This window comes from Paramormyrops kingsleyae, chromosome 1 (assembly GCF_048594095.1).
Source record: "Paramormyrops kingsleyae isolate MSU_618 chromosome 1, PKINGS_0.4, whole genome shotgun sequence".
NCBI lineage: Eukaryota > Metazoa > Chordata > Actinopteri > Osteoglossiformes > Mormyridae > Paramormyrops > Paramormyrops kingsleyae.
In genome coordinates, this window is record NC_132797.1 from 18,395,077 (window position 1) to 18,420,390 (window position 25,314).

Sequence of the window (25,314 nt, forward strand, 5' to 3'; positions counted from 1 at the left end):
TTTAAGTTAATTACCAGACATATTTAACCGGTCCAGCTGGTTTCATCGGTGCAGGGTATTGATGTGATTGTGCCAGTTCCAGTGTTCACTTCCCCTGATTTTTTCTGCTTCCTTGCATATTTTCCTGTGTGGTTTTCCATTCCTTCCTTCCCCATACCTAATCCCCTGTCTTGGAATTAGTGTGTCCTGCTGCCCCTATGTCCACACATGTGCCTGCCTTACCCTTCACTCTCTGGATGGATCTTCTGGCTCTTTTGGATCTTCTGGTAATCTTCAGCTTTGCGGTCTGGTTCTTGGTTTGCTCTCCCTTTGGATCCCCGATTCCAGTGAAGTCCTGTAACAAGCAACTGACATATTACCCAGGATGGACTGGTGTGGTCCCCTCCTTCCAACCCTGATAAGTTGCAGCAGGGTTGTGCACCATTCAGAATTGAATTGAGAATAGCCCAGAAATTCCAAATCAATTCATGAATTTGAACTGTGATTGAAGCAGGATGCAGAATTGAATTCCAGTTTGAATTTAAGGGAGTAAAAGTAAAATGGAATTGAATACAAATAAATCCTTATACAGTTCCTGTGAATATTTTGGACCCACCTACTGAAAATCATTTGTTTTTCAACAAGATAACAACCCTAATCATACCTCAAGGTTACATAGTCTTACCTGGTGAACTTGGAAAGATATGTACTGCAACAGATGACCTGGCCCCCGACATAAACCCTATAGAGCTGGTTTGGGATGAGTGATGAGCTGAACCAAAAAATAAAAAAGTACAAGGTAGCCAACTTCCAGAAACACCTTCAGTACTGTTGGAGATGCATTCCAGGTAACTATATCTGGAAGCTGCTTGAAAGAATGCCAAGAGTCTTCCATGCTGTCACTGAGGCAAAAGGCGGCTATTTTGAAGAGTCTAAGTAAATGCATTAAAAGCAGGGGTGTTCAGACTTTTGACTGGTATTGTACACAGTGTAGGTGTAGCTTTTAACAGTAAAGCTTAATATTTCAATATGGATTACACATAAACATGTTAACATACACTGTATCATTGTTATAAAAATGTTGTGTTATTCAGAATGAAAGAATACAAAAATTGAAGTGTCAGCTACAGAATAAATAATTTAACTGTCACTTTGTGTACCGTGGTGGAAGAGACTAGAAAAGCTACTGCAGACTCCTAAAAAATGCTAAAACGCATAAAGAATTAAATATGCAAAGACAATGTCCTCATAGAAAAAGACTTAGGGGCGGTATGGTGGTACAGTGCTTACCTACTACCATCTAGAAAGTAAGTTAAATGACATACTAAATGACTGATTGCATTGAATTAGAAAAAAAAATCTTCTTCCTGTGATTCTAATTCAACATCCTGTGGGGTATGGCCAATTCAATTCAAATTCCAATTCATGAATGGAATGGGACACCATTAATAAATTCTGAATTCTGCACAACCCTGACACACAGGAATTTTGTTGTAATTTGTTTTTCTAGCCGTTTTTGGACGCAAAATGACATTTTAGTGAGACTTTGCAGCCTTTAACAAAATTTAAATGGACCACAGAGAGGAAACAAAACGTTTTTTATGTTAACCGTTGTATTTTCCTAAAGTACAGAAAAAAAATTATAATTTTTCAAAATAATTTGAACAGAGTCATGGACACAACATGCATTTCAAGTTATTTGTGTAATTATAAAAAGCAGCTCTTAGCACTTGCTCCACAAAAAAACTCCTTCAGAAACATTTTCCTCCGTGTGGTTTGTATTCAGACTCTATATGGACTTCACAAGAGAACTAAAGTATATAGAAAAGAAAACAAAAATATAAAAAGTGACTGACAATACTGCCTGGGTGTTCTCTGCCTCCCATGTGTCAAAGCGTGATTTAGCAGTTCACACAGTGAGGGTACAGCTTAGCTCTCACAATTGACACACAGTTACTATACATTGGCTCAGTGTGAGAGGGACACATTGAACGTATGCTGCCTGTTCTGTCTGCAGGGGGTGGGATGGGGCAATAAGAGGCCACGCCTCTGTATCACTGACCTTTCATGGTGTAGTGCAAGTGGTTCTCGATCCTGTTCCTGGTGCCCTCCAATATGTTTTCATTCCAACCCTGCCTTAATCAGGCCCAGATGGTCCTTAATAGGCTAATAATGAATGTGATGGGTTGGAATGAAAACATTTTGGCAGGGGTTATACCAGGAACAAGATTGAGATTCACTGGTGTAGTGAATAAGTCCTCCCTTATTCAGGCTTCAATAAGTCTTAAATATACTATTTTGCCCAGGAAAATTTCATCATAATAATGTTAACTACATTCTTGAAAATGGCCGGTTTGTATAATACAGATGAAGAAAGGTCATGTTAAAAGCATGTAACCAGACCTCTGAGAAGGAGTGTGTCCTTATCTTACTGCTTCACCGTGGACCAGTTTTAAGTGTGCTCTTAAGTACTGTGCTTGTGTCATAGTGATTAAACCTTCTGCCTGCCACAATTAATGTGTCTTGACAAACAGACTATTGGATTTGCCTAGAGATGCACGGCAAAGGAATGGCGTCACCATTTGTGGTGACATGTGGCATTTCACTTGAGGTGCTGCTGTGCCTTTGGTGGTGGAGAGCTGACATTCTTGGCACCCAAAGGCACATAGAGTTCCCTTTTTCTGCCGGAAGCTGTGACCCGTGTGAGGGTTTGCATGGTGGAATATATACAAAAGCCCGTCTGAGAAGGCTGTATGGAAACCCAAGCTGAAGCCAAGCAGGAAGGGACCTGAGCCCATTTAAACAGACTGGTCATATGACCATATTGGGACAACATACAGAGAGTGCAGTGCAGCTTATCATACCTGTTAAAGTTTAAGCTAAAAGCTATTTTTGTTCTTATTCATACCCACCCAGAATAACTACTTGGAAAAAAAACACATTAATGGGACTCAACCCAACCCAAAACTCATAAGGACTATGTTCATTTCAGCAAAGGCAAAGGGAGAGTGGAAGATTGTTAATCGGTTATAACGTCCCTCTCATACAGTAGTGTAATGGGCAGATCACTGATCTGTTGTCAGCAGAGGCCATGGTCAGGACCTGAGGGCATGGTAGAAATCTTTCTTCCAATGTTCTTAAATCTCTTACTCAATTCACTGGTGTCAGTTTATCAAAAACATTCCCTTAATGCTAGTCCATCCCTGACTGGTTCCAAAATTCCAAAAGTGAGAAACAGCCCTCTGTGTCAAAGGATAAAGCCACACCAAAGACATTTCTAGAACTTCACAGCACAAGTTCATGATGAACCACAATGGCCGTCACAGATGGATTTCAAGCTGTGGTCTTCAGTGAGCTGAACTAATTACCTTTCCCAGAGCTCTGATCGGAGTCTGATCTTTCCAGATGGCCAAAAAAAAACATTTGTTATTCCATCACCATCATTTCCCTTGTGTCTTAAATGGAAGCATGCAGTATTGCCTCGTCCCATTAACAGTAACAGACAATGAAAGCAAATACATATTGGTGGCGATAAACACAGGTAAATGAATCCACTGTACATAAAGACTTCATAATTTGAACATGGCTTGTGATAAGTGTGACACTTTGTTGGTTAAGAACTGAATCTAGATGCTCCAAATGGGGAATGCATATAAGGAATCAAAGCATAGTGTTCATCCTAACCCTCAATCACCAGGGAGTCGCACAGGGAGAGTACAGGTCAGGAGGTCACTGTCATGTGAGAAATGGCCAGAGCACACAGGTGTAAATAAAGTTGAGAGAAACATGGGCCCTGTAGCCATGCATGCTGTCAGACGCTCCTTTTGTTGGGTTGGGGCCCTGTTCCACAACAGTCTGACATTTTTATGGCTTTATTTAGCCATGATTTAGCTAAAACAGTGTATTTAGCTAACATCATTGGCTACTTATTGGCATATTTTGATGTTTCCTGTTCGTGCTTTATTATTGTTTACCTAGTTCAAGGCTCCGTCTTTCTTTCCAATGATGTAAGTTAAGTGACTAACGAATGTCCCAAAATAATATTTTCCAGGGATAGTCATTCAAGATGCGCCGTGAGTGGAGAATGGATGAAAAATGAAGGTCATCACCTGTATCTTATAGCATAAATGAGATTAGTATACAGTTGACGGTCACTTAATGGCATCACTGACATAACAAAGGCTAGGGCACACACACATAGACACACTGACCCCTTGGACAGACTTCCCCCATAGCGAAATCCTTTTTACATACAGATCCTAATGGATGAAAATTGAGTAAAATGCTGTACATTGCCTCTTTGAGGAAAAAGGCCCTTGCGTGGCATGAAAAGAAAGGCCTGCACTGAGGCCAGCTGAGTAGCGAATATCTAGGCATCAGGCTATTTACAGGAGACGGCGATACTGATACACATTCAGGGAAGAGGCACCCCTTTATTTCCGGGTGAGGTGTCTGAGATGGGGCCACCAGGTGTCCAGGTTCCGTTAGCATGGAGGCTGCCTCGCACCTCCTGCTCCCCAAAGGATGGGAGTTCGAGGGAAGAAAGAGGCACTTTCAGAGTGGCTGGTTTTTCATTTTGAAGGCTTCCCTTTTGTTTTTGTTTGTGTGTGTTCCTCTGTTCTTGTTGCTGCTGTTTTTGGTTCTCTGTCCCAACACTAGGTGGTAGTGTTGTCCATGTTGCCCGATGAAAGTAGGCACTTGGTAGTGAGTGAGGCAGCTGGTCTGTGCTATGTCATCAGGATGGGTTTTTGTCTCACTTCCAGAATATCTTGGGGGGAGAGAGAGAAAGGAGCTCATAGACAGACCAGTCACTGTACGAGCTGTGCTGTGCCCTACACCCAACTACTAAAAAGGACACATTTTTTTTAGTCCTCACCTCAATAGATCTAAGCAAACACATTGCAATATTAGCTTGTCACCAGGCAGAGCAAAAATACAAAAACTACATATTAAACCAATCTACCCGGCTCCTCTTTATCTTCAAAAAAAGAACACAAGGAAAACAGCTTGCATATTTGCAAAACCTAACTAATAAACATATAATAAATATAAGAGATACTAATTCAAATAGCAAACTCAAAGTACCGCATTGTTAAATATGCTGTTAAAAATTACAGTAATAATAACATTATTATTACGAGCCTTGCTCTGGCTCTACCCCAGGGTCTACCCCAGCCTTGTACTATCTTATATAGACTCCAGGATAAGCAGTTGAGAAAAATATGGATAACAATAAAAAATGGTAACATTAAGAAGAAATTGAATGACACACCTATTTCTCCAGTACATGGCCATTTAACATGGGAGTTACTGTGAGACCCACCTGTGGTGATGCGGTGCAGAGGCAGCGTGACGTAGGTGAGGTGGGCATACAGCAGGAAGTACTCCTCCGTGCGGTTCAGCTTCAGCCAGGAGCCCACCAGGGAGCGCCCTGTCCCAGACAGGGACCGTGAGCGCAGGTTGGTGGTGTTGTGCAGGTCTGGAGGGAACACATCACACACAGCATCATTCAGAGGGAGGCTGGGGAGTGGCTTGCGGACGGCTGAGTGGCTACATCCTTTCTTCACATCCCCTAGTCTTGTACTCACTGAGATACATCACTGATCCACTTCCAGCTAGCTATAAAAAACAAGACACTGATTGGTTTAAGTGGCATCCTGGCCCTGTGGGTAATACTGCTACGTCACACCTCCAGTACTGGGCATTTGTATCCCATATCTGGTTTTAGGGGTTTCCTCTGAGTACTGCGGTTTCCTCCTGCAGTCCAGAGACATGCACCTCTTTGTTTTTCTCTTCAGAGTACTGGCACCTGTTAATATCTAATATAACAAGGGGAGTGCTGGTACCTGGTACTGAATAACAAGGGTAGGGCCAGCACCTGGTACTGAATAACAAGGGGAATGTTGACACCTGGTACTGAATAACAAGGGGAGTACTGGCACCTGGTACTGAATAACAAGGGGAGTGTCGGCAGCTGATACTGAAGAACAACGGGAGTGCGACACCTGGTACCAGGTGTCAGTACTCCCCTTCCTATTCAATGCCAGGTGTTGGCACTTCCCTCATTATTCAATGCCAGTACTGGTACCAGTACTGGCACCTGGTACTGAATAACAAGGGGAGTGCTGGCACCTGGTAATGAATAACAAGTGGAGTGCTGGCACCTGGTATTGAATAACAAGGGAAGTACAGGCAGCTGATACTGGAATAACTGAATAAGAGGAGTACTGGCACGTGTTTTTCCCCACTTTAAGCACTGGGCAAACCCTCCAATTGAATTTCTGGGATGGACTCTGGACCTTTGTTGTTCTTTATTAGAATGCAGCTAAAACCAGAGTTACCTAGAAGCCCAAACTGGCCAAAACCTGAGACAGCCCAACCTGTTCAGGGCTGTGGACAAGGCCACAGAGAGGCACAGCTCTCACCTGGTCAGTGCCAGTGATGCCATCTTGTTGTGCAACATCTGCCACCACTGAAGACACTCCTTTGCTTTGACACAATGCTATAGTCAGGCATCACCAATCAGGAGACTGCGGTGGGCTGGGGGGTGCTGGGAGGAGAACCACTAGCGACTGCACTGTTGCAAACAATTTCCCTGCCTCTTACAGATGGCAGGAGGCAGACCCCAGCGAGTCCTGCCACTTGGCCATTCCCCTCTGCTCCCTTCCTTAGTAGTCAGGCCTGCAAAGGCCAGACAGCTCAGGATACTCTGTCAAGACAGACTGCATCTCAGCTGTTAGGTGCCATGTGAGGTGCTCTTCAGGTTCCTCTGGTGGGGTTAGTGAAAGGTCATGATGTTTAATTAGTCATTAGTGAATGCTCAGAATGCCATCCACATTTCATGATACGGGCTGTATGAATTAAGAATACTGCACTTCGTATCAATGCAGTCATTCCACATACACATACTAAGGAACTGGATAAAGTTGTCACACATCGGTAACGTAAAAAATTCTCCCTCTCTTCACACTATAATATAGGGGGGGGGGGGTTGGTGATGTGCCAGACTGTGATTTTCACTATAAGGCCCAGTGAGCACAGTACAGGAATCAGCAGTTTTCTGATCCCCACTGAGTCTTGCTTTTATAGCTGGTGGCTTTATAGTGACCATGTGAGGTAAACCTGGCTACATCAGAGACAAGCAGAACGTGCAGACTTTTCCACAAATGGCACTAGCCCTAGGATGAGGCTTTTGCCCAAACCTCTCCCTCGCATGTGGTAGCTGGGCAGGTCACTCTGATGTGCCAGCTTGTGTGTGTAATTGGTGTTCTTGTCCTCGCTGGGTCTCCCTGGGTCACTGTGCCTTCAACAGCCATAAGAAGAGCCAGGCTTGCACTTTAAATTATGCATAAAAAAGAACACGATGGGCCTCATTACAAGTCAATAATGTGACTTGGAAAGTTCACTACAGAATTACATCTTCTCCGGCGCTATGCCGCGTCTTATTAGAATCTCTCTGCTTTTCTAGCGAAGACCTCCACCACATACCAAGGACTACCGATGCTCCAATGGGCCAGGAGCAAAGAACTGGGGTCTTTGAATAAAGTAACGGAACTGTTTGGACATTAAACTACTGTATAATTCACATTCCCATTAATAAAACAATAAAATAATGTATACAGTACTACAATACTTTAATGCTAGTAATACTGAAAAGGTCAAATCATTCTGTCTAACTGATGCCCCCGTGTCACACTGATATTTTTGTTTATAATCATTTATGCACAAAGTGATATATTTCATAACAACACAATGCAACCTAACGTGATACACCTTCCCCTTGTCCCCACCCCCACAGTGATTCAGCCAATCAGGTCAATGAAGGGAGACAAAGAATTTGGGCAGGAAAAGTGCTTCCCGAGGCTGACAAACATTGGGTAGTGCTTATCTGTAGTCTCTGTTGGACTGTGAACGGTTCTATTAACAGAGCGAGACTCTTCAGCTGACCATTTTCCACCCCTAACCCATGTTCTGCCTCCACTGCTCTTTGGTAACCCAGTGCTCCACCCTCTCTACATGGTCTCGCAGCAAAAGCAGACTGTGGTACATTCTCCTCTACTCTGGTGATAATGACAGCATGCTTGAGGATCTGTCGCTCTGTTCCTGTCATGTTTACGGCCACGTTTACAGCCCAGCTAATCACCATCTGTTTACTGTTTAGGCCAGGGGTAGGGAACCTGATCCATGGAGGGCCGCTGTGGGTGGGGTTTTTTGGGATGACCTCTTAATCAGCCAATTACAGTGGGTCCTTAGGACTGGAGCTCAGAATCACTTTTTTATTATTGGCTGATTGAGAGTTCATCCCAAAAACCTGCATCCACACCTGCTCTCCATGGATCAGGTTCCCTACCCCTGAATTAGGCTATGTGGCTTCCCGTAGACACTCTACCTTCATGTCTAATCTCCTTTTCTCTTTTCTTGTCATGAACTTCGATCTATTTTGCCCGTCTGTTGTCTCAGACGGGCATCCGGCTCGGCTGTGCACTCACCTCCGTCGTCCTCCTCCCGGAAAAACTCCTCGCTGTCGTTGGCAGAGTGCGACTTCTTCATCTCAGCAATGCGGTTTCGCGGCACCTTGCGGCGCAGCGAGGGGGAGAAGAAGGAGGGGCGGTTCCTCTCAGGGGTGGGTGGGGTGCTAAATGAGGTCACCTGCAGGGCCAGGATCAGGACAAGGGCTGCATTATTACTGCACACAAAGATGCAGCTTTCAAGAGTGGGATTTACGGAAACTACCTACAAACGGTTCACTGACTTATGATGATGTTTTATGTATTTATGAATAATGTGACTAAAAGTGTGACACTCCAGGAACTTTTTGTTGTCAATTCTGGTCTGACAGGTGTGATGATGCTCATGACAGGATGTTGATGAACAAAAGTCAGACCAGAGACACAAAAACCCCCAGACAAAGTCAGAATTATGAACTGTTAGAGACTGGAGTCCGCAAATCGACACTATAAGAAATACGTCACGCTGTTGCCTCCTAATGAAGTCAGCAAGGCTATCTGAAAGTGATTCTGAAGTGTTCAGGTGTCTGATGGTAAATGTTCAGGTATCTGATAATATGTGTTTAGGTGTCTGAAGGTAAGTGTTTTGGAATCTGAAGGTAAGTGTTTGGGTATTTGATGCTGGATGTGTGACAGCCCTGTCCTTATGCAGTGTGAGGCCCACTGCAGTCCTGACCCACTAACCCGCTCATGCAGTGGAGAGTCCTGGTCCTCCTCGGTGTTGCAGGGCGAGGTGTCTCCAGTGGGCACACGGCTCACTGCCATCTCGGCGTGGCCCTTCCCCTGGGGCCCCTTCATGCGGACAAACTCCATGTTGTTGTACTTATAGTAGCCGAAGGACATCTTCTGTGCCATCTTTGCAGCCATGCTAACCTGCAATGGCAGGCATCTGGTACAAGTTAACGCAGCTCAGGCCAGCGCAGCCCCGATTAACGCAGTGGAAGCAGGCATGGCTCAGACTAATGTGTTACAGAAAAACTTATGGTACTGCTGCCCTGAAACACATTCTTACTGTATATTCCATGACATTTAGTCTGGCAGAATCAATATTGCAAACTACTGAAATATCTTTTCTATACATTGTCTACAGAGGACTGTAACAAATTAAATTGTGAAGATATATCTGGATCAGAAGACTGATAGCCCCTGAAGATCAGCTCTGTTTTGGATTATTCATATGTCACTGAAGTAATGATTTAAGAATGAAATTCTCAACAGATAACCTACATTCTTATTACGTGTGGATCAGGAGGTTAAGATGGCTAAAATGGATTTTTCTAAGGTTTTCTACTTTAATATGGTATATAATCCCAACTGCTTCAGTTAAAAAGTACATTGGAAAGTATAAAAATCAATTAAAATATGCATAAAATACTTGATGCATTAATACTAATCATAATACAGTAAAATGAACATATTATAACCTCATAGTATACCCAGAAGGCATTGCTTTGATTACCAATGATGCCAAGATGTCCATTTCAAACCCCGCCTCTTACCCGATTGTCGTACACCTTCTTGAGCGCCTCGTACCGGATGGACCCCTGGAAGATGACACCCTGGAAGGTGTTGCTCTTGTCGCTGGCCACCAGCTCCACACAGACCATCTCCCCCTCCCCCACTGTCATGTCACTGAACACCTGTATAAATAGGTCAAGAGCAGCGGCTTTCCGTTATCCTTGATAAAATCCCACAGATCCCAGGGCACAGGGAAGGGCAGGACTACATCCTGAATGGGCTGCCAATCCATCACAGGGTACACGCACAGTAAGGGACATGTAAACACACTGATTCACCCCAAGCACCAGTTTGTGGACTCTGGAAGGAAATCGGTGACCAGAGGTAATATTGGCGTAGTACAGAAACAGAAACCTTGACCCTGTCAGTGTAAATCCACAGAGCCACCCACTGAGCCATCTTACGCTCAGCATAAGAAAAAAAATATTTGTTGATTTAAAATTATATAAACTATGCTTTATACAAATGATATCCCTATGTTTTTAAATAATAAATAGGTGCCTCACATTTGCCTCTTATTATTACACAATGTTCATGACCCCGAGACAGTTCACTCCACCAAAGAGCTACCATTTTTAAGTGGTTTAGTAAGGTCTGTGACCTTCAGCTCTTATTATGGATGTCACTTGTCTGTGTTGTTTGTAAAACATGTGTCAAGACGTCCTGATGACTCGTCCACTGCAAACCAAATATTCCTAGAGGTTCCAATAAAGTTAGCTGAACCTAAACCTGAACCTGAGGTGTGAAAAATACACGAACCACTTATGGTTCCATCTCAGCACCTGGAAGACTTGCATGACCATTAAAGCCAGTCTGCTTCCATTAAAACCTGACATAACAGGCTGGCACTGCCTGGTACCCATGAAAGATAAAGCCGTCAGCTAATGAATGAGTGATGGACAAATGCAAGTAAACAGAGCTTCAGGAAATGCAAGGAGATTGGTATAGACCAGTGTTTCCCAACCTGGTTTTCGAGGACCCACAGACGGTCTACATTTTTGCACCCTCGGAGCTCCCTGCCAGACACACTTGCTAGCAAAAATCTGTGGGTCCCTGAGGATTGGGTTAGGAGATACTGGTGTAGACTGTGAGGCTATAATGTGAGAACAGCAGGGCACAGGGGGTCAGGGTGGTCCTGGGTGTCGTCACTCACCTCCTCAAAGTTGTCGATCATGAAGAAGATGTTTGGGTAGCTCATTTTGGACTCCTCGCCCTTGCTGTCCATTGGATTCTTACTGGGCGATGCAAACACTTGCTGAGAGACAAGGAAGGTGTTGTTTTTGTATTTTTTTTCTACATACCTTCAAACTGAGCACAGGTAACACAGTCAGCTAGTTAGTGTCAGTTATCTGCTGTTTTTCATTAATCTCACATAAATCTGCATGCGATGTATGGCTGGGTCCCCACCTGCGATTTTTTTTTGTGAATGTGAATATCTCCTGCATCTGATCGTGTGCACACAGCACATGTCACCACGTAGTGCAGCTGGTGGTGGGGGGAGAGAGAGAAAAAAAGATCTCTATGAGTGTCTGACCCCTGTACACATCACCCTAAAGGCCTTCTGAGCCTCTGACCCCTGTACACATCACCCTAAAGGCCTTCTGAGCCTCTGACTCCTGTACATATCCCACTAAAGGCCCAATGAGTCTCTGACCTCTGCACACATTCCCCTAAAGGCTGCCCTTGTGATATATCTGGCCCTTGTGATGTGTGCAGGGGGATGTGCAGTCTCAGGAGGCCTTTAGGGGGATGATTAGTCAAGCACTCAGGAAGCCCCTGTATACCTCCTCCCAAGGATCTCTGTGAGTCCCTGACCCCCGTATACATCCTTCTATAGGCCCCCTGAGCATCTGACCCCTGTAAACCTCCTCCTAAGGGCCTCTGTGAGTGCCTGACCCCAGTACACATCTACCTAAAGACATTCTAAACCTCTGGCCCTTGTACACATCATCCTAAGGGTCTCTGTGAGTACCTGGTCCCAGTACACATCTCCCAAAAGTCTGCCTAAAACCTTCGTGCACCCTGATCATTGTTCATGTATTTCTGAATCACTAAAACTGATGATGCAAGTATATTTTAGACTTTATTCCTTTACTCGTTTACATGCTCAAAAGAAACAGAGAAAAAAATAACCCAGTGAAGCTTCCGAGAGAGATAGGTGCCACCCTGCAGCCACCCCCTATGTCTGGGTTAGCCCCCACCCACCTTTTGTAGAATGAGGTTCAGGTAGACGCTCTCTTCCCAGTCAATGTCGGGGTCTCCCAGGCCTGGCAATTTCTTAGAATCCCTCCGAAACACCTCCACTTCCACCTGTCAGACAGGTATGAAACACACAGAGCAGGTAACACTATGCTACCTAAATCGAAAGTGTAACTGAGTATTCAGATTTCCAATAAGTACACTGTCTTCCTTTATATCCCAACACTAAATCTCTAACTTGATGGTCATGAACTTGTGGACGTCCTGGAGGATGAGTACCGAGGAGGAGGAGAGGCCCTGCAGCAGAATGCAGAGTCGGTGGATGGATTTAAGTGGAGAATTCCACAAACTCCAGGGTGTGATTGACCCCCAGGGTCTGTCCCGCACCTGTGTCACATTCCAAGCCAAGCACCTACAGTACCTGCACCAAGCCCTGCAGTGCAGTGATGATGTAATCGCAGCCCTTGCCCCAGTGATCACACATGCAAGCGGGAGACATAATCTTATTTACCGACACCGCCTGGAATACCAAACAGCACCTTGATCCACAGACGGACGACCTCATCGCCACTGCTCTGCTGTGGTGATGGAGGTGGTTTACCAGACCTTAATGCAGTTCTCATTTAGTAATTTTTTGCGCTATTGTTACAGTGAGTGTTGACCCGAAGCACCATATAGTTTTATCTGTTTATACTGCTGGATATTTACTGAAGTATTTAAGTGCCCCCACCCACAGATACAGCAGTTCTTCCCTCAGCCTTCTGGAATACGACCCGTTGGTATCGTGGGTCCAGCTGGGTCCTCATGTGAGCATGTGGGCCCATTGACTGCGTGCTGGAGTTGGCGGCTCCATTTCTGGTCGTGTCTGTGAAGTGCAGCCACGGTGGGGCATCTCCCAAATGGCTACAGCGCCTCTTCGGAGCCTCGGGCCAGCCCAGCTGTCAGTCACGCAGCGTGTGTGGCTGTTGCCATCCCCCCTCGTGCCTTGGCCGTGGCCAGCCCTCGCTGGCTGCCAGCCTTCTGATGTGCTGACGATGCACCGAAAGAGTCACGAGTTCGACCTTGTCCCGCTACAAGGACTTCATCCGGGCTCTTCCTCGCCACTGCGGTTGTGGCTGGGAGCCATCGGGCCAATGGACAGCAGGAGGTGCTCCATCGTCTCTCACAACACCAGCGCCTGGCACCCTCTGGGCTCAGTATGCGCCACCCAAGCACAATAATGAATTTTTACACCTTGTTCTACAGTAAACTGGATGCATGTTAGCCAAGCCTCAGAGGTGTGTATTTCACTAAGGAGAAGGTGGCTGGGTTGGGGGGGGGGGGGGGGGGGGCATAGGGAGTGTCATAATTACACAAGAGAATGTATTACTGCAGACTAGAGGGAGGGGGGCATGTGCAGGTGGCTTCAGGAGACCATTCAGTCAAAATAGTTTGTTTTTGCAACATGTGTGTCAATCCCATGGCAGGCAGATGTCACCTTAACCCAAAACGCTCCAGGGACTTACTGATCCTGCTGTCTGATTCTCATTTTACACCACTTTGGACAAAAGAATCTGCTAAATGTCAATAAATTATATGTTAGCAAGAAATAGTTTTTTTTTATAAAATAACCAACTACAATCCCAAAACAATGTATTAAAATATTTAACAATTAATGCTGTGATGACTTCTTGCTGTTTATTGTGTATATGTCTGTACATGTCTTAAAAGAGAGCAAGATGTGAAATGAAGCACTCCGTACCTGTACTTGTATTTGTGCAAATGGAAAATAAAGGATCATTTTCTCTCTGTTTACCTGTGACCCGCACAGATGATCCATCCACAAGAGAAGCCTAACAGCAGCTATCAGCACGCAAGTGGACTCTTCAAAATATGGACTTCGGCCATGAAATGTAGGATATTCATGCTTGAAAGAGTGGAGGAACATTGATTCATTTAGAAGAGTCTTGGATCTGGCAACCTTACCTAAACATTAGACCTCAAATGTGTCTGTAGTTTGGAAAAAGACAGCATGTCGACACTTCTGTGCATCTTTACATCTGCTGTGTGGTGCTGACCTTCTCTGCCGTCAGCAGATCGATGCTCGCTGACTGGTTCACACTCCCCCGTGTGATCTGCTTTCGAGGTCCTGACTGACTTGATGTACGGGATTTCCACACATCATTGAAAAACTAAGCAGTTCCAGAAAAGTGCACCTCCTAACTGTGACCTGTCACAGCTTATGATTGAGAAGGAACCTCTTGACTGTGGCCTGTCAGAGTTTCCAATTAAAGGAGGAACCTCCTGACTGTGGTCCTTTGGTTGAGGATGCAAACCCACATTCTGGCTTCTCAGAGCTTCCAGTGTGATGTGCAGCTTGAACCCTAGCAGAACCCTAACTCGTAAGGATGTATGTCCTCACTCTGGCGCATGCTATATTTTTTACAAAAGAAAAAAGAAAAATGTATTGCTCCCCGAATATCATATAAAATAATTAATTACTGTAAAGCAGTCATCCAGGAAGGTGTACATTTTTAGATCACTGTATTTTTGATGCAGCTGAAGGCCAAGTATACTTTTGGTCCCTGTTGAATATGTCACAAGTGTACCTAAAACTGGTGGCCACTGTTCTTCACCAGATGAAACTAACATGCACCTTCTGGTACCCACAACCAGAAGGTTGGGTGTGGATAGGGATGTTCATCCCCTACTCTTAAAAATATATGTGATTAAATGTATTATGACCTGAATAACATGTATAGGTCAGGGAGCCTAAGCACGCAGAACAACTAATTGACAGTTATTCTGTCTAAAATTTTTAATACCAAATAATGTCAAAGCAAAAACTCTAAATTTAATTTTAGAAAAGTAATATTATTATGTTCAAATTATGTTTCAAACAAATGCATTCCAATAACTGAAAATAAATGTAATAATTGTCTTTATTTTAAACTCTTGAAAATGTCAGAAACAGACTGAGTCACTTTAAAAAACTATGTAAATATCAAAGTTTCAGACTAAAAAACAACCAGAAATAGATATAAAAAGGTACTACAAAATGTAAAAAGAATCTACAAAAGGTTCCACAGGTGGAATGTGAAATAATAGCCTGGAACCCCAAGAAAGATGCTCTGGTGAACACGAGATGCCCCATGTTTGCTCTAGTCAGGAGAATAGGGAGCTATCAGCCTGCAGCATTGTGAGAGAAACACTGTTTACTGCCATGGTATTCAGTAAACTCTCATAAGCTCAGAATAGTCACAGTTCACATAGCCTAAAAAAAGTTTAAATAAACAGTCCATGTGTCTTTAAATAAAACTAGATTTAAATAAAACAGCACCACCTTCAGACAAAAATAATTGTAATTTTATTCCCGGGACACCATGGAATACATATGGTTTACTTACATACAAGTACCTAATGTGTAAAAAAGAAATTAGCCAAATTTTTTCCATTGATGAATTTAAGGGCATCATAAAGAATTTGCTGAAGGAGACTTGTAGTTGTTTTTCTTGAGAGGTCAGTATTTTTAAATAGCTGTCTAATGTATAGATTTTTTTCTAACATATCGTATATTTTGTATTTTTAACATGTTGTAAGTTTGTATAGCTGCTACCTTGGCCAGGCTTCTCATGTAAAAGGGATTTTTAATCATAGTGGGACTTCCTGGTAATATAAAGGTAAAATAAATTTTTTTAAATTAAAAATTATAATTAAATAAATAAATTTAGCTTCAATTTCAGCAAACATTTTGTCTGAGATGGGTAATGGGAATGTGCTTTAGACTGACAGATGTTCACCTTCTGAACTAATGTTAGGGAATTCAATATGCTCATGAACTGAGGGGACATACAGTACACAAGAAATGAATGTGATTTAAAAGCACCCCACCCCCTGACACAGAGGGCAGAGGTCTCATCTCGCTGAAGCCACACTGAGCAAATATTTACACATTACAGCATGTGTCCAAGTAGAGGAGATCCTGCAGCATGACAGACTGAGATTGGTACAGAAAAAGCAATTTGATCATTCAATTTGAGAAAAAAGACGCAGTTTTCCAAAACTCCTGGAAAATGGAGGTAAGAGAATTTACATCATTGCTAGACAGTGATGTTAACAGGAAAGCTTTAAAATAAACAGGCAAATATTGAGGTTGGGGGGGGGGGGGCACTGAACAGGGTGTGAAGTGCTGATACTGCTACAAAGTACTGGGAGAAACATGCTTATTTTTATGCTATACTCGTATGTAAGGATGAAAAACACAGACAGCTTAAAGGGTCAATCGCAAAAGATTGTATAGTATTTCCCAAAAGAGGTAGAATTCTGCAGCTCCTACGCGCTCCATAATTCATCTTCCGTTGCCTTTAAAAGGAACCCTTTTCATCTGATAAATTTTGTACTAGGCTGTCTTACTGTTGGTGCTGGTACCATTGGCGTCTGCGGGCCTCCTCTCTCAGCCGCTAGACTGCGCAGATGTGTACAATGCCGGCTCTAACATCAGTGGGGTATACAAGATTTACCCCGCAGGGCCCACCTCACCCCTCTACGTCTACTGCGACATGGAAACCGATGGAGGCAAGTGGACGGTGAGGAAACACCCACAATAACATGATGTGTCCAGTGGGACAAGAGGGACAGTCATAGAATGATGACACCTCAAGAGGATTGATTGAAGTTAGATCAAGTCAGATTACTTTCATTGCCTTACTTTGTTTGTATGTATATATCTCCAATGGGCTCACCACCTATAGGAGGGGTCATAGGGGTCAGCTGCGAAGTGAGCTGGGCAGTGGCCGAAGGCGGGGACCTTGGCAGGCCGATCCTCGGCTGCAGAAGCTGGCTCTTGGGACATGGAATGTCACCTCTCTGATGGGGAAGGAGCCTGAGCTGGTGCGCGAGGTTGTGAAGTTCCGGCTAGACATAGTCGGGCTCACCTCGACGCACGGCCTGGGCTCTGGAACCAGTCTCCTCGAAGGGGGTTGGACCCTCTTCCACTCTGGAGTTGCTCACGGGGAGAGGCGCCAAGCTGGGGTGGGCATACTTATTGCCCCCTGGCTGGGCGCCTGTACATTGGGGTTTACCGCAGTGGACGAGAGGGTAGCCTCCCTTCGCCATCGGGTGGGGGGACGGGTCCTGACTGTTGTTTGCGCTTATGCGCCAAGCGGCAGTTCAGAATACCCACCCTTTTTAAAGTCCCTGGAAGGGGTGTTGGAGAGCACTCCTCTTGGGGACTCTCTTGTTCTACTGGGGGACTTCAATGCTCATATGGGCAATGACAGTGAGACCTGGAGTGGCGTGATTGGGAGGAACGCCCCCCCCCGGTCTGAACCCGAGTGGTGTTTTGTTGTTGGACTTCTGCATCTGCAGCATCGTGTGGACATCGGGGGCAGTGACTCTGGACTGGCAGACTGGGGTGGTGGTCCCCATCTTTAAGAAGGGGGACCAGAGGGTGTACTCCAACTATAGGGGGATCACACTCCTCAGCCTCCCTGGTAAGGTCTATTCGGGGGTTCTGGAGAGGAGGGTCTGCCGGATTGTCGAACCTCGGATTCAGGAGGAGCAGTGTGGTTTTCGCCCCGGCCGTGGAACAGTGGACCAGCTCTATACTCTCCGCAGGGTTCTGGAGGGTTCATGGGAGTTTGCCCAACCAGTCTACATGTGTTTTGTGGACTTGGAGAAGGCATTCGACCGTGTCCCTCGGGGAGCCCAGCACCCCATACTCCTCCGGGAGTATGGGGTGCCGGGCTTCCTTTTAAGGGTTGTTCGGTCCCTGTATGACCGGTGCCAGAGCCTGGTCCGCATGGGCGGCAATAAGTCGGACTTGTTTCCGGTGAGGTTTCTTCTCCGTCAGGGCTGCCCTTTGTCACCGATTCTTTTCATAGTTTTTATGGACAGAATTTCTAGGCGCAGCCAGGGCGTTGAGGGTGTCCGGTTTGGTGACCTCAGGATTAGGTCTCTGCTTTTTGCAGATGATGTGGTTCTGGTAGCTTCATCGGACCGTGACCTTTGGCTCTCACTTGGACAGTTCACAGCCGAGTGTGAAGCGGCTGGGATGAGAATCAGCACCTCCAAATCCGAGACCATGATCCTAGGCCGGAAAAGGGTAGAATGCTCTCTCCGAGTCAGGGATGGGGTCCTCCCCCAAGTGGAGGAGTTTATGTATCTCGGGGTCTTGTTCACGAGTGGGGGGACGATGGAGTGGGAGATCAACAGGAGATCATGGTAAAGAAGGAGCTGAGCCAAAAGGCAAAGCTCTCGATTTACCAGTCGATCTACGTTCCTACCCTCACCTATGGTCACGAGCTGTGGGTAGTGACCGAAAGAATGAGATAGCGAGTGCAAGCGGCCGAAATGAGTTTCCTCCGCAGGGTGGCTGGGCTCTCCCTTAGAGATAGGGTAAGGAGCTTGGTCATTCGGGAGGGACTCAGAGTAGAGCCACTGCTCCTCCGCATCGAGAGTGGCCAGATGAGGTGGCTCGGGCATCTGATTAGCCTCCTGGCCGCCTCCCTGGTGAGGTGTTCCGGGCATGTCCCACTGGGAGGAGGCCCCGGGGAAGACCCAGGACACGCTGGAGGGACCATGTCTCTCGGCTGGCCTGAGAACGCCTTGGGATTCCCCCAGAGGAGCTGGATGAAGTGGCCGGGGAGAGGGAAGTCTGGGTTTCCCTGCTGAGACTGCTGCCCCCACGACCCGACCTCGGATAAGCGGGAGATGATGGATGGATGGATGGATGGATGGATATATATATATGTGTGTGTAACAATGCATTACATGATAACACTGAATTATGCGATGAAAATTTGTTACATTAAGTGATTACATAATGCACAGTTATAATGCATTGTTACAATGTGTCAGTCATCATACCTGTTTACTGCCAGTCTCATGTTTAAAACACAGGTGTTCCAGAGAAGGATGGATGGCACTGTGAACTTCTACAGGGGTTGGGATCAGTACAAGAGGGGCTTTGGGCATGCAGGAGGAGAGTACTGGCTGGGTAAGGATTTGAGGACAATGATATGGTATGAAAATTATGAAAACCTTTAGCTTGCACCAAAGCAACACAGAAGCTTGTCAATGTCCATCTCAGCATCTGTATCTGACTACAGGTCTAGAGACCATCCATATCCTGACTCTGAAGCAAAGGTATGAGCTGAGAGTGGACATGGAGGACTTTCAGGGAGCCAAGGTCCATGCCAAGTACTCCTCCTTCTCAATTTCTCCTCAGATGGTCAATGCTGAAAGTGATGGATACACACTTCATGTCAGTGGATTCGAAGATGGGGGAGCAGGTAAGTCATAACACATGATCAAATCAGCTCTTTGTAATTGTCATAACATACATAAAATGCGAAATCATTTGTTGAAACATAATTGTCATACTGATAATTTGTGATCCATCTGCAGTGATTCTAATAAATCTCATAGTAACAACAAAAACAATGGCTAATGTACTGTAGTTTTGGATGCAAACTGAAATCTACAGCTCTAACAATCACTCCTCACAGAAATATTAATTATGACTGCTCATAAATCCAGTATAACTTGCCATGTTCTATGATCTTAAGGAGATTCACTAAGTTATCATAGCGAGCAGAAGTTCTCCACCTTCGACCGTGACCAAGACTCCAACAGCGGAAACTGTGCTGTATCATACCTGGGAGGGTTCTGGTACGAAGATTGTCACTATGTAAACCCCAATGGCATCTACATGTGGGACACAGTCAATGCCCAAGGAGTCTGCTGGTATCACTGGAAATCAAACTATTACTCAATGAAGGCCATTTCCATGAAGATCCGGACAGCGGTTTAATACATGGTACATCTCAAACAAGGAAACAACCTTTATAATTTCTTAATTTCTTTTTCTTAATCTCTATTAATCATCATTAAAAACTCAGTGGTCAACACATAATGATGAAAACAAGCTGATTTCTTTTTGGCTTAAAGTTCTTTATCAGTTTGTACATATGAATTTAATGTATCGGTAATAAATGTGCATCACTGTGCTTTGACGTGTGATGTCTGATTACACACCTGTCGCTGACCAGAATTTTTAGTGAAGAAAACCCACCCCATCCCCATATAAAATTAGTCAGTCCCATAAATATTATAGTAAATATTAAAATATTCATTTCACTGTAGTCGTAATTTTTTCCATCAGTAGCTAATTTCTAGTCATATTTAGCCTGTTTACCAAGCCTTCAATTGTGTATTGAACTATTAACCTGATGAGCTGATCCTGCCATGTTGCAGCCAAAAAGTATGTTAATTTGTTTTCAGCAGCAGCACCCTTTCCTGAAACACAGTCACGTTAGCAATACAAGTAAAATTAATGGAGTGATTTAATTGAAATATGAGTAGGCTACACAGCTTGACATTACTGTTTTGCTCCATATTACATGAGCAGCACAAGCACGTCAACAAAAGCCAGAACATTGTAGCAGTGAGATAGACTGACAGCTACCTATAATCCAATTTGATGTCAGAGATTTCATTTTAATTGTGTCCTCTAAATGTCAACTCCTGTCAACCCAAGAATGAAATCGCATCAACCGACCTTAATATATGGGACGGACAGAAACTCTAATACTCCCATGTGCCATAAGACTTAATGGTAACTGTACTGATATGTTCCTTTTGTACAATTAAAATCTTATTTACAGTATATATGTGGGATTACTTACAATGAACAAGAACAGTATTTACAACTCTAAGGGGACATCACAGGGGGCACACAGGATTGGACAGCAATCTACTGCAGGACACACACTCAGACACACTATGGCCAATTTCGAGACGACAGTCCACAGTACTGCATGTCTTTAGATTAGATTATGGGAGAAATCTGGAGTAGCTGGAGGAAAGCTACACAACACAAGGAGAACTTGCAAACTCCACAGTTTGTGAATGTGAATTTGGGGTGGGGGGGTGGCTGGTAACTGAACCCCCAGCCCTGATGGTCTGAGTCTACAGGCCTTTTCACTGTGTCGCTGTGCGGCACCTGGAGATCTTTAGGATGCGTCCAAATAAACGTAAAAGGCAATGTAGCTTAAAATGATTCACCCCAGTTCTGTTTAAAGTGATCCCTCAAGTCCTTTAACTAGTCAGAAAAGTGGGGAACTTTGATTCTGGCTGAGAGGTTGTTAAATAGACACTGCAAGTGGAGATGGCAAATTAACAGTGTTTGCAGTGTGGCTCATAATGTTCTCATCTGTCAGATTCACGGCCATGTAATAATTCTACATCATTTACCCAAGAAATAAAGACGACCAAAAAAAGGCAAATCAAATTCCACACTACAAATTCATTATATCATTTCTAAGGCTTGAAGTAAAGCAAAAAAACAAAAAAAAGTATCTTTTGTGCCTGTGGGCAACTTTTCTTTTGTCAGGAGAATTTCCTCACTGATCCACATAGTTCAAATCCCAGGAATAATTTTACAGCAATGTAGGAAAAGGAGATTTAGGGGCTGCAAATCCCGTGGTGGGTGTGGTTACCAAATACTATCAATCCCCGGTTGGTTTAACTCGATGACAATCAATACAACAACCAATAAAAGAGGGACAAAGGGGCTGACATGATGAAGCATTGCATCATAGTATACTTTAATTGTCTATTACAAGGGTAAACAGTGGAAAGATCTGATTGGTTTTACTCGTCGTGGTCAAATAGACCATGTAAAGTAGGTCACCAAACCGATAAAGGACACGGGTCTAGAACTTCCCAGAAGGGGGGTTGAAAGGCTACTTATTGATCTCTCACTACTTTGGGGGGCAAAGGGACTAATCATTTACACACTGAAAGACTGGGAGCCAAGGAGTGCATCCAGTGGCACATTTTTAAATACATTTAAAAAAAAAAAAACGGATCACAACCAACTCCAGATGACGCAGCACTGAATAATCCATGAAGGAAGAATGAAGGTAAGCGAGCTGTACATCAGGAAGTGTCTGTCCGTGATGCCACAAGCCCTGCTGCAGGCTGTCAGGGTAGCAGAAGCTAACTCACAGGACATATGTTCCTCTGTATTGTGAGTCGAAAAACATGAGAATGCAGGGGAACTCGCAGGTTAACAACAATAATCGACCGAAATTCACATCTTCATCATTTTGATATTCAATTAATACAATTTGTAGGGATGCAAAAACCACCATTTGTAAATCAGCGATTCGTCAGTAACAGAGCTGGATTTTTCGCTTTATTTTTCACTTCCTTTGACTTACGCCATCTTTTAACCATTGATAAATTCTCGGTACTCTAACAGATCCTCATATTGATGGTGCTGGTACCAGTGGCAGTCCAGTCCCTCATGTTCCAGCCTCTGGACTGTGCAGACATTTACAACGCTGGCTTTAACATCAGTGGGGTCTACAGGATTTATCTGGCTGGGCCCAGCTCCCCCGTCTACGTTTACTGTGACATGGAAACCGACGGAGGGAAGTGGACGGTGAGGACGCCCCAACGGTGACGTCACATATCGAGTGGGACAAGTGGGACGGTCATACAATAACAATACATCAAGAAGATTAAAAAGTTAGATTCGGTCAGATTACTTTCATAATTGTCCTGCTTTCTTACACATGTGTCAGTCGTCTTGCCTGTTTACTGTGTGTTTAATGTTTAAATGCAGGTGTTCCAGAGAAGGATGGACGGCACTGTCAACTTCTACAGGGGCTGGGATCAGTACAAGAGTGGATTCGGTGATGTAAAGACAGAGTACTGGCTGGGTGAGTCATTCCGATCTGCGTTGAGCTGGGGGGACTGCATAACCACAATAATTTCCTAACTCATGTACATACCATGTAATACGCCTAAAATTAAAGGGATAGAAAAACACTCAAAAAGGGATAGAGTTCAAAGGGTTAACAATGTCCATGGAAGTACGAGACTTGACTGTAAGGCTGTATGAGGAAGAGCATGTATCCCCACAAGCATCTTCCCTGGCTCAGCTTTAGCTTTCACCCGAGCAGCATAGAAACCTTTCAACCAGTCTCAACACCAGGGTCTGACCGTAGGTCTAGAGACCATCCATCTCCTCACTCTGAAGAAGAGATACGAGCTGAGAGTGGACATGGAGGACTTCCAGGGAGCCAAGGTCCATGCCAAATACTCCTCCTTCGCAATTTCTCCTAAAGCGATCAATGCTGAAAGTGACGGATACACACTCCATGTTAGTGGATTCAAAGATGGCGGAGCAGGTAATTCATAACTCCCATTGAAATCTATTAAATCAACTCTACTATCTACATTCTGTCAACCAATTGATTATAATGTGAACCCTCTGACTCTGTCTTACAAGGTTAGATAAGTTATCATCAAGGTCTATATAGTTTTCTTACCACTAAAATATACATCTCACTTTTTATTTATTCCTACAAACTACTTCACTTTGACATGTCACTCACAGTCCTATGTATTAGACACCACACCCTGCAGGTATTATACACCCAGCGTATGACATGTCGACTCATTTCTGTTTTTTTTCCAGGAAATTCCCTAGATTCTCACAACAACCAGAAGTTCTCCACCTTTGATCAAGATCAGGATGCTTTCTCTGGCAACTGTGCACTGGACTATCTGGGAGGATTCTGGTATAACCAGTGTCACACTGCAAACCCAAATGGCATTTACATGTGGGGGGCAGTGGACACCCGTGGAATAACTTGGCATCACTGGAAGTCAAGCCACTACTCTATGAAGACCATCGCTATGAAGATGAGGCCAGTGAATCTCCCCTAAGGAGCACCTGAAATACTCAGGGACTAAAGCTGACACTATCTGTCAAATCAATAGTTTGTACCTATATAAGGATAAATTCCGACTGTAACCTAATACATTTGTATGTGTGTAAATTCTAAAGGCTAAAGTTATCAATATCCATCCATCCATATTCCAACCCGCTTATTGTACTGGGTCGTGGGGGGTCTGGAGCCTATCCCGGAAACAACGGGCACGAGGCAGGGAACAAACCTGGACAGGGGGCCAGCCCATCGCAGGGCAGTTATCAATATAATGATCTTAATTTAGATATTTCCCCTAATGAACAATTCATCCTGGTGTGAGCTGTTTGCTGCACACACAAGCCCCACTTTGCTAAACAGCATGTTTTCCTGGAAAGAGGACACTTCAGATGACATATCTACACCTGCTTTGCAACACCACCAAACCGCTCTGGTTATTTAATCATGTGATTCACATGTTTTAACTCAGATTAAAATACATACAACACTTGCTGGGTTCAGTTCTTTTTTTAGTTTCTCCTGACTGGGTTCCAGTTATGCTACTGGTTTCTTTAGCTAGCTAAAGGATTGCAACATAATCAGAACTCAGTACACCCTAGTACCAACCTGCCCCTAGAGCAATGTTTCTATTTATGTTAATGTAACATACAATATGCATTTCTCTTATAAAATAGATGGGGCTATCATCAATCATTTTCAACAATTCAGAGTTATCTAAGCCAGTTCTAGGTTAGCACTTTATTGATTTTGGACTATATAAGAATGCAGCTATTAGGTTGGACTTACTCTTTGAGAAAAGACTGATTGTACCTTAGATACTAGTTAAAACCATTTGCTGATATTAGAATGTTATAGTAACATTTTACTTGAGCACAAATAATGAGGTATTAAGCTACACCCTGCAAATTAATTTAAACAAGTTGTTGCTTCTATATACAGACAAACTCATCACAGTTAAGATGGACATCACAGTGACATTAACTCTTATCACTTTGGGTCTGGATTTAGGACCTTGTGGATTGATAAAATGGGAATAAACCAGGATGGGGAGACAGTCCATCGCAGAGCATGCACATCATTCATGCCTATGGGGAAATTGGCAACTTCAATTAACCTTAGCATATTTTTGGACTGTGGGGGGAAACCAGAGAACCCAGAGGAAACTTCATGACAAGATGGGGGGATATGTCCAAAGAGCATTCAGTTGAAACATACGTGAATGATGAAGCACAGTCACACCACCCAGCTGTAACCTCACTGGAGCAGGCCTGCCAAACTGTGGGCTCAGTGCATCCTTTGTCCATCCACCCAGCTCTAACCCCACCTGAGCAGGCCTGCCAGTCTGTGAGTGCCTCCTCTGTACATCCGCTCAGAGTACTCTCTGCCCT

The 25,314-nt window shown here is 44.2% G+C and overlaps 3 protein-coding genes across 6 annotated transcripts in view; 2 read left to right on the forward strand and 1 right to left on the reverse strand.

The window, feature by feature from the left end:
- Positions 1-1,499: 1,499 nt before the first annotated feature.
- LOC111846999 (uncharacterized protein KIAA0930 homolog) overlaps positions 1,500-25,314 on the reverse strand; it is a 52,209-nt gene continuing 28,394 nt past the window's right edge. For 3 of the 4 annotated variants that reach the window (XM_023817792.2, XM_023817793.2, XM_023817790.2), the window contains 8 exons: positions 12,210-12,314; positions 11,412-11,489; positions 11,158-11,259; positions 9,986-10,126; positions 9,171-9,359; positions 8,469-8,628; positions 5,303-5,458; positions 1,503-4,747 (listed from right to left, as the gene is read on the reverse strand). In XM_023817792.2, coding sequence (XP_023673560.1) covers positions 4,707-4,747; positions 5,303-5,458; positions 8,469-8,628; positions 9,171-9,359; positions 9,986-10,126; positions 11,158-11,259; positions 11,412-11,489; positions 12,210-12,314 — 972 coding nt within the window. In that variant the 3' untranslated portion in view covers positions 1,503-4,706. Of the gene's footprint in view, positions 4,748-5,302; positions 5,459-8,468; positions 8,629-9,170; positions 9,360-9,985; positions 10,127-11,157; positions 11,260-11,411; positions 11,490-12,209; positions 12,315-25,314 lie in introns of all 4 variants that reach the window. The other variant, XM_023817791.2, reaches the window with a different exon arrangement.
- LOC111846995 (microfibril-associated glycoprotein 4-like) lies at positions 19,092-20,012 on the forward strand. The gene is made up of 3 exons (XM_023817783.2): positions 19,092-19,179; positions 19,292-19,474; positions 19,751-20,012. The coding sequence occupies exons 1-3, from the start codon at positions 19,098-19,100 to the stop codon at positions 19,993-19,995; spliced, it is 510 nt and encodes a 169-aa protein (XP_023673551.2). The 5' UTR covers positions 19,092-19,097; the 3' UTR covers positions 19,996-20,012.
- On the forward strand, positions 22,103-23,924 carry LOC111847000 (microfibril-associated glycoprotein 4). The gene is made up of 5 exons (XM_023817794.2): positions 22,103-22,174; positions 22,447-22,632; positions 22,816-22,912; positions 23,201-23,383; positions 23,674-23,924. Exons 1-5 carry the CDS (start codon positions 22,103-22,105, stop codon positions 23,922-23,924), a joined length of 789 nt encoding a protein of 262 aa, XP_023673562.2.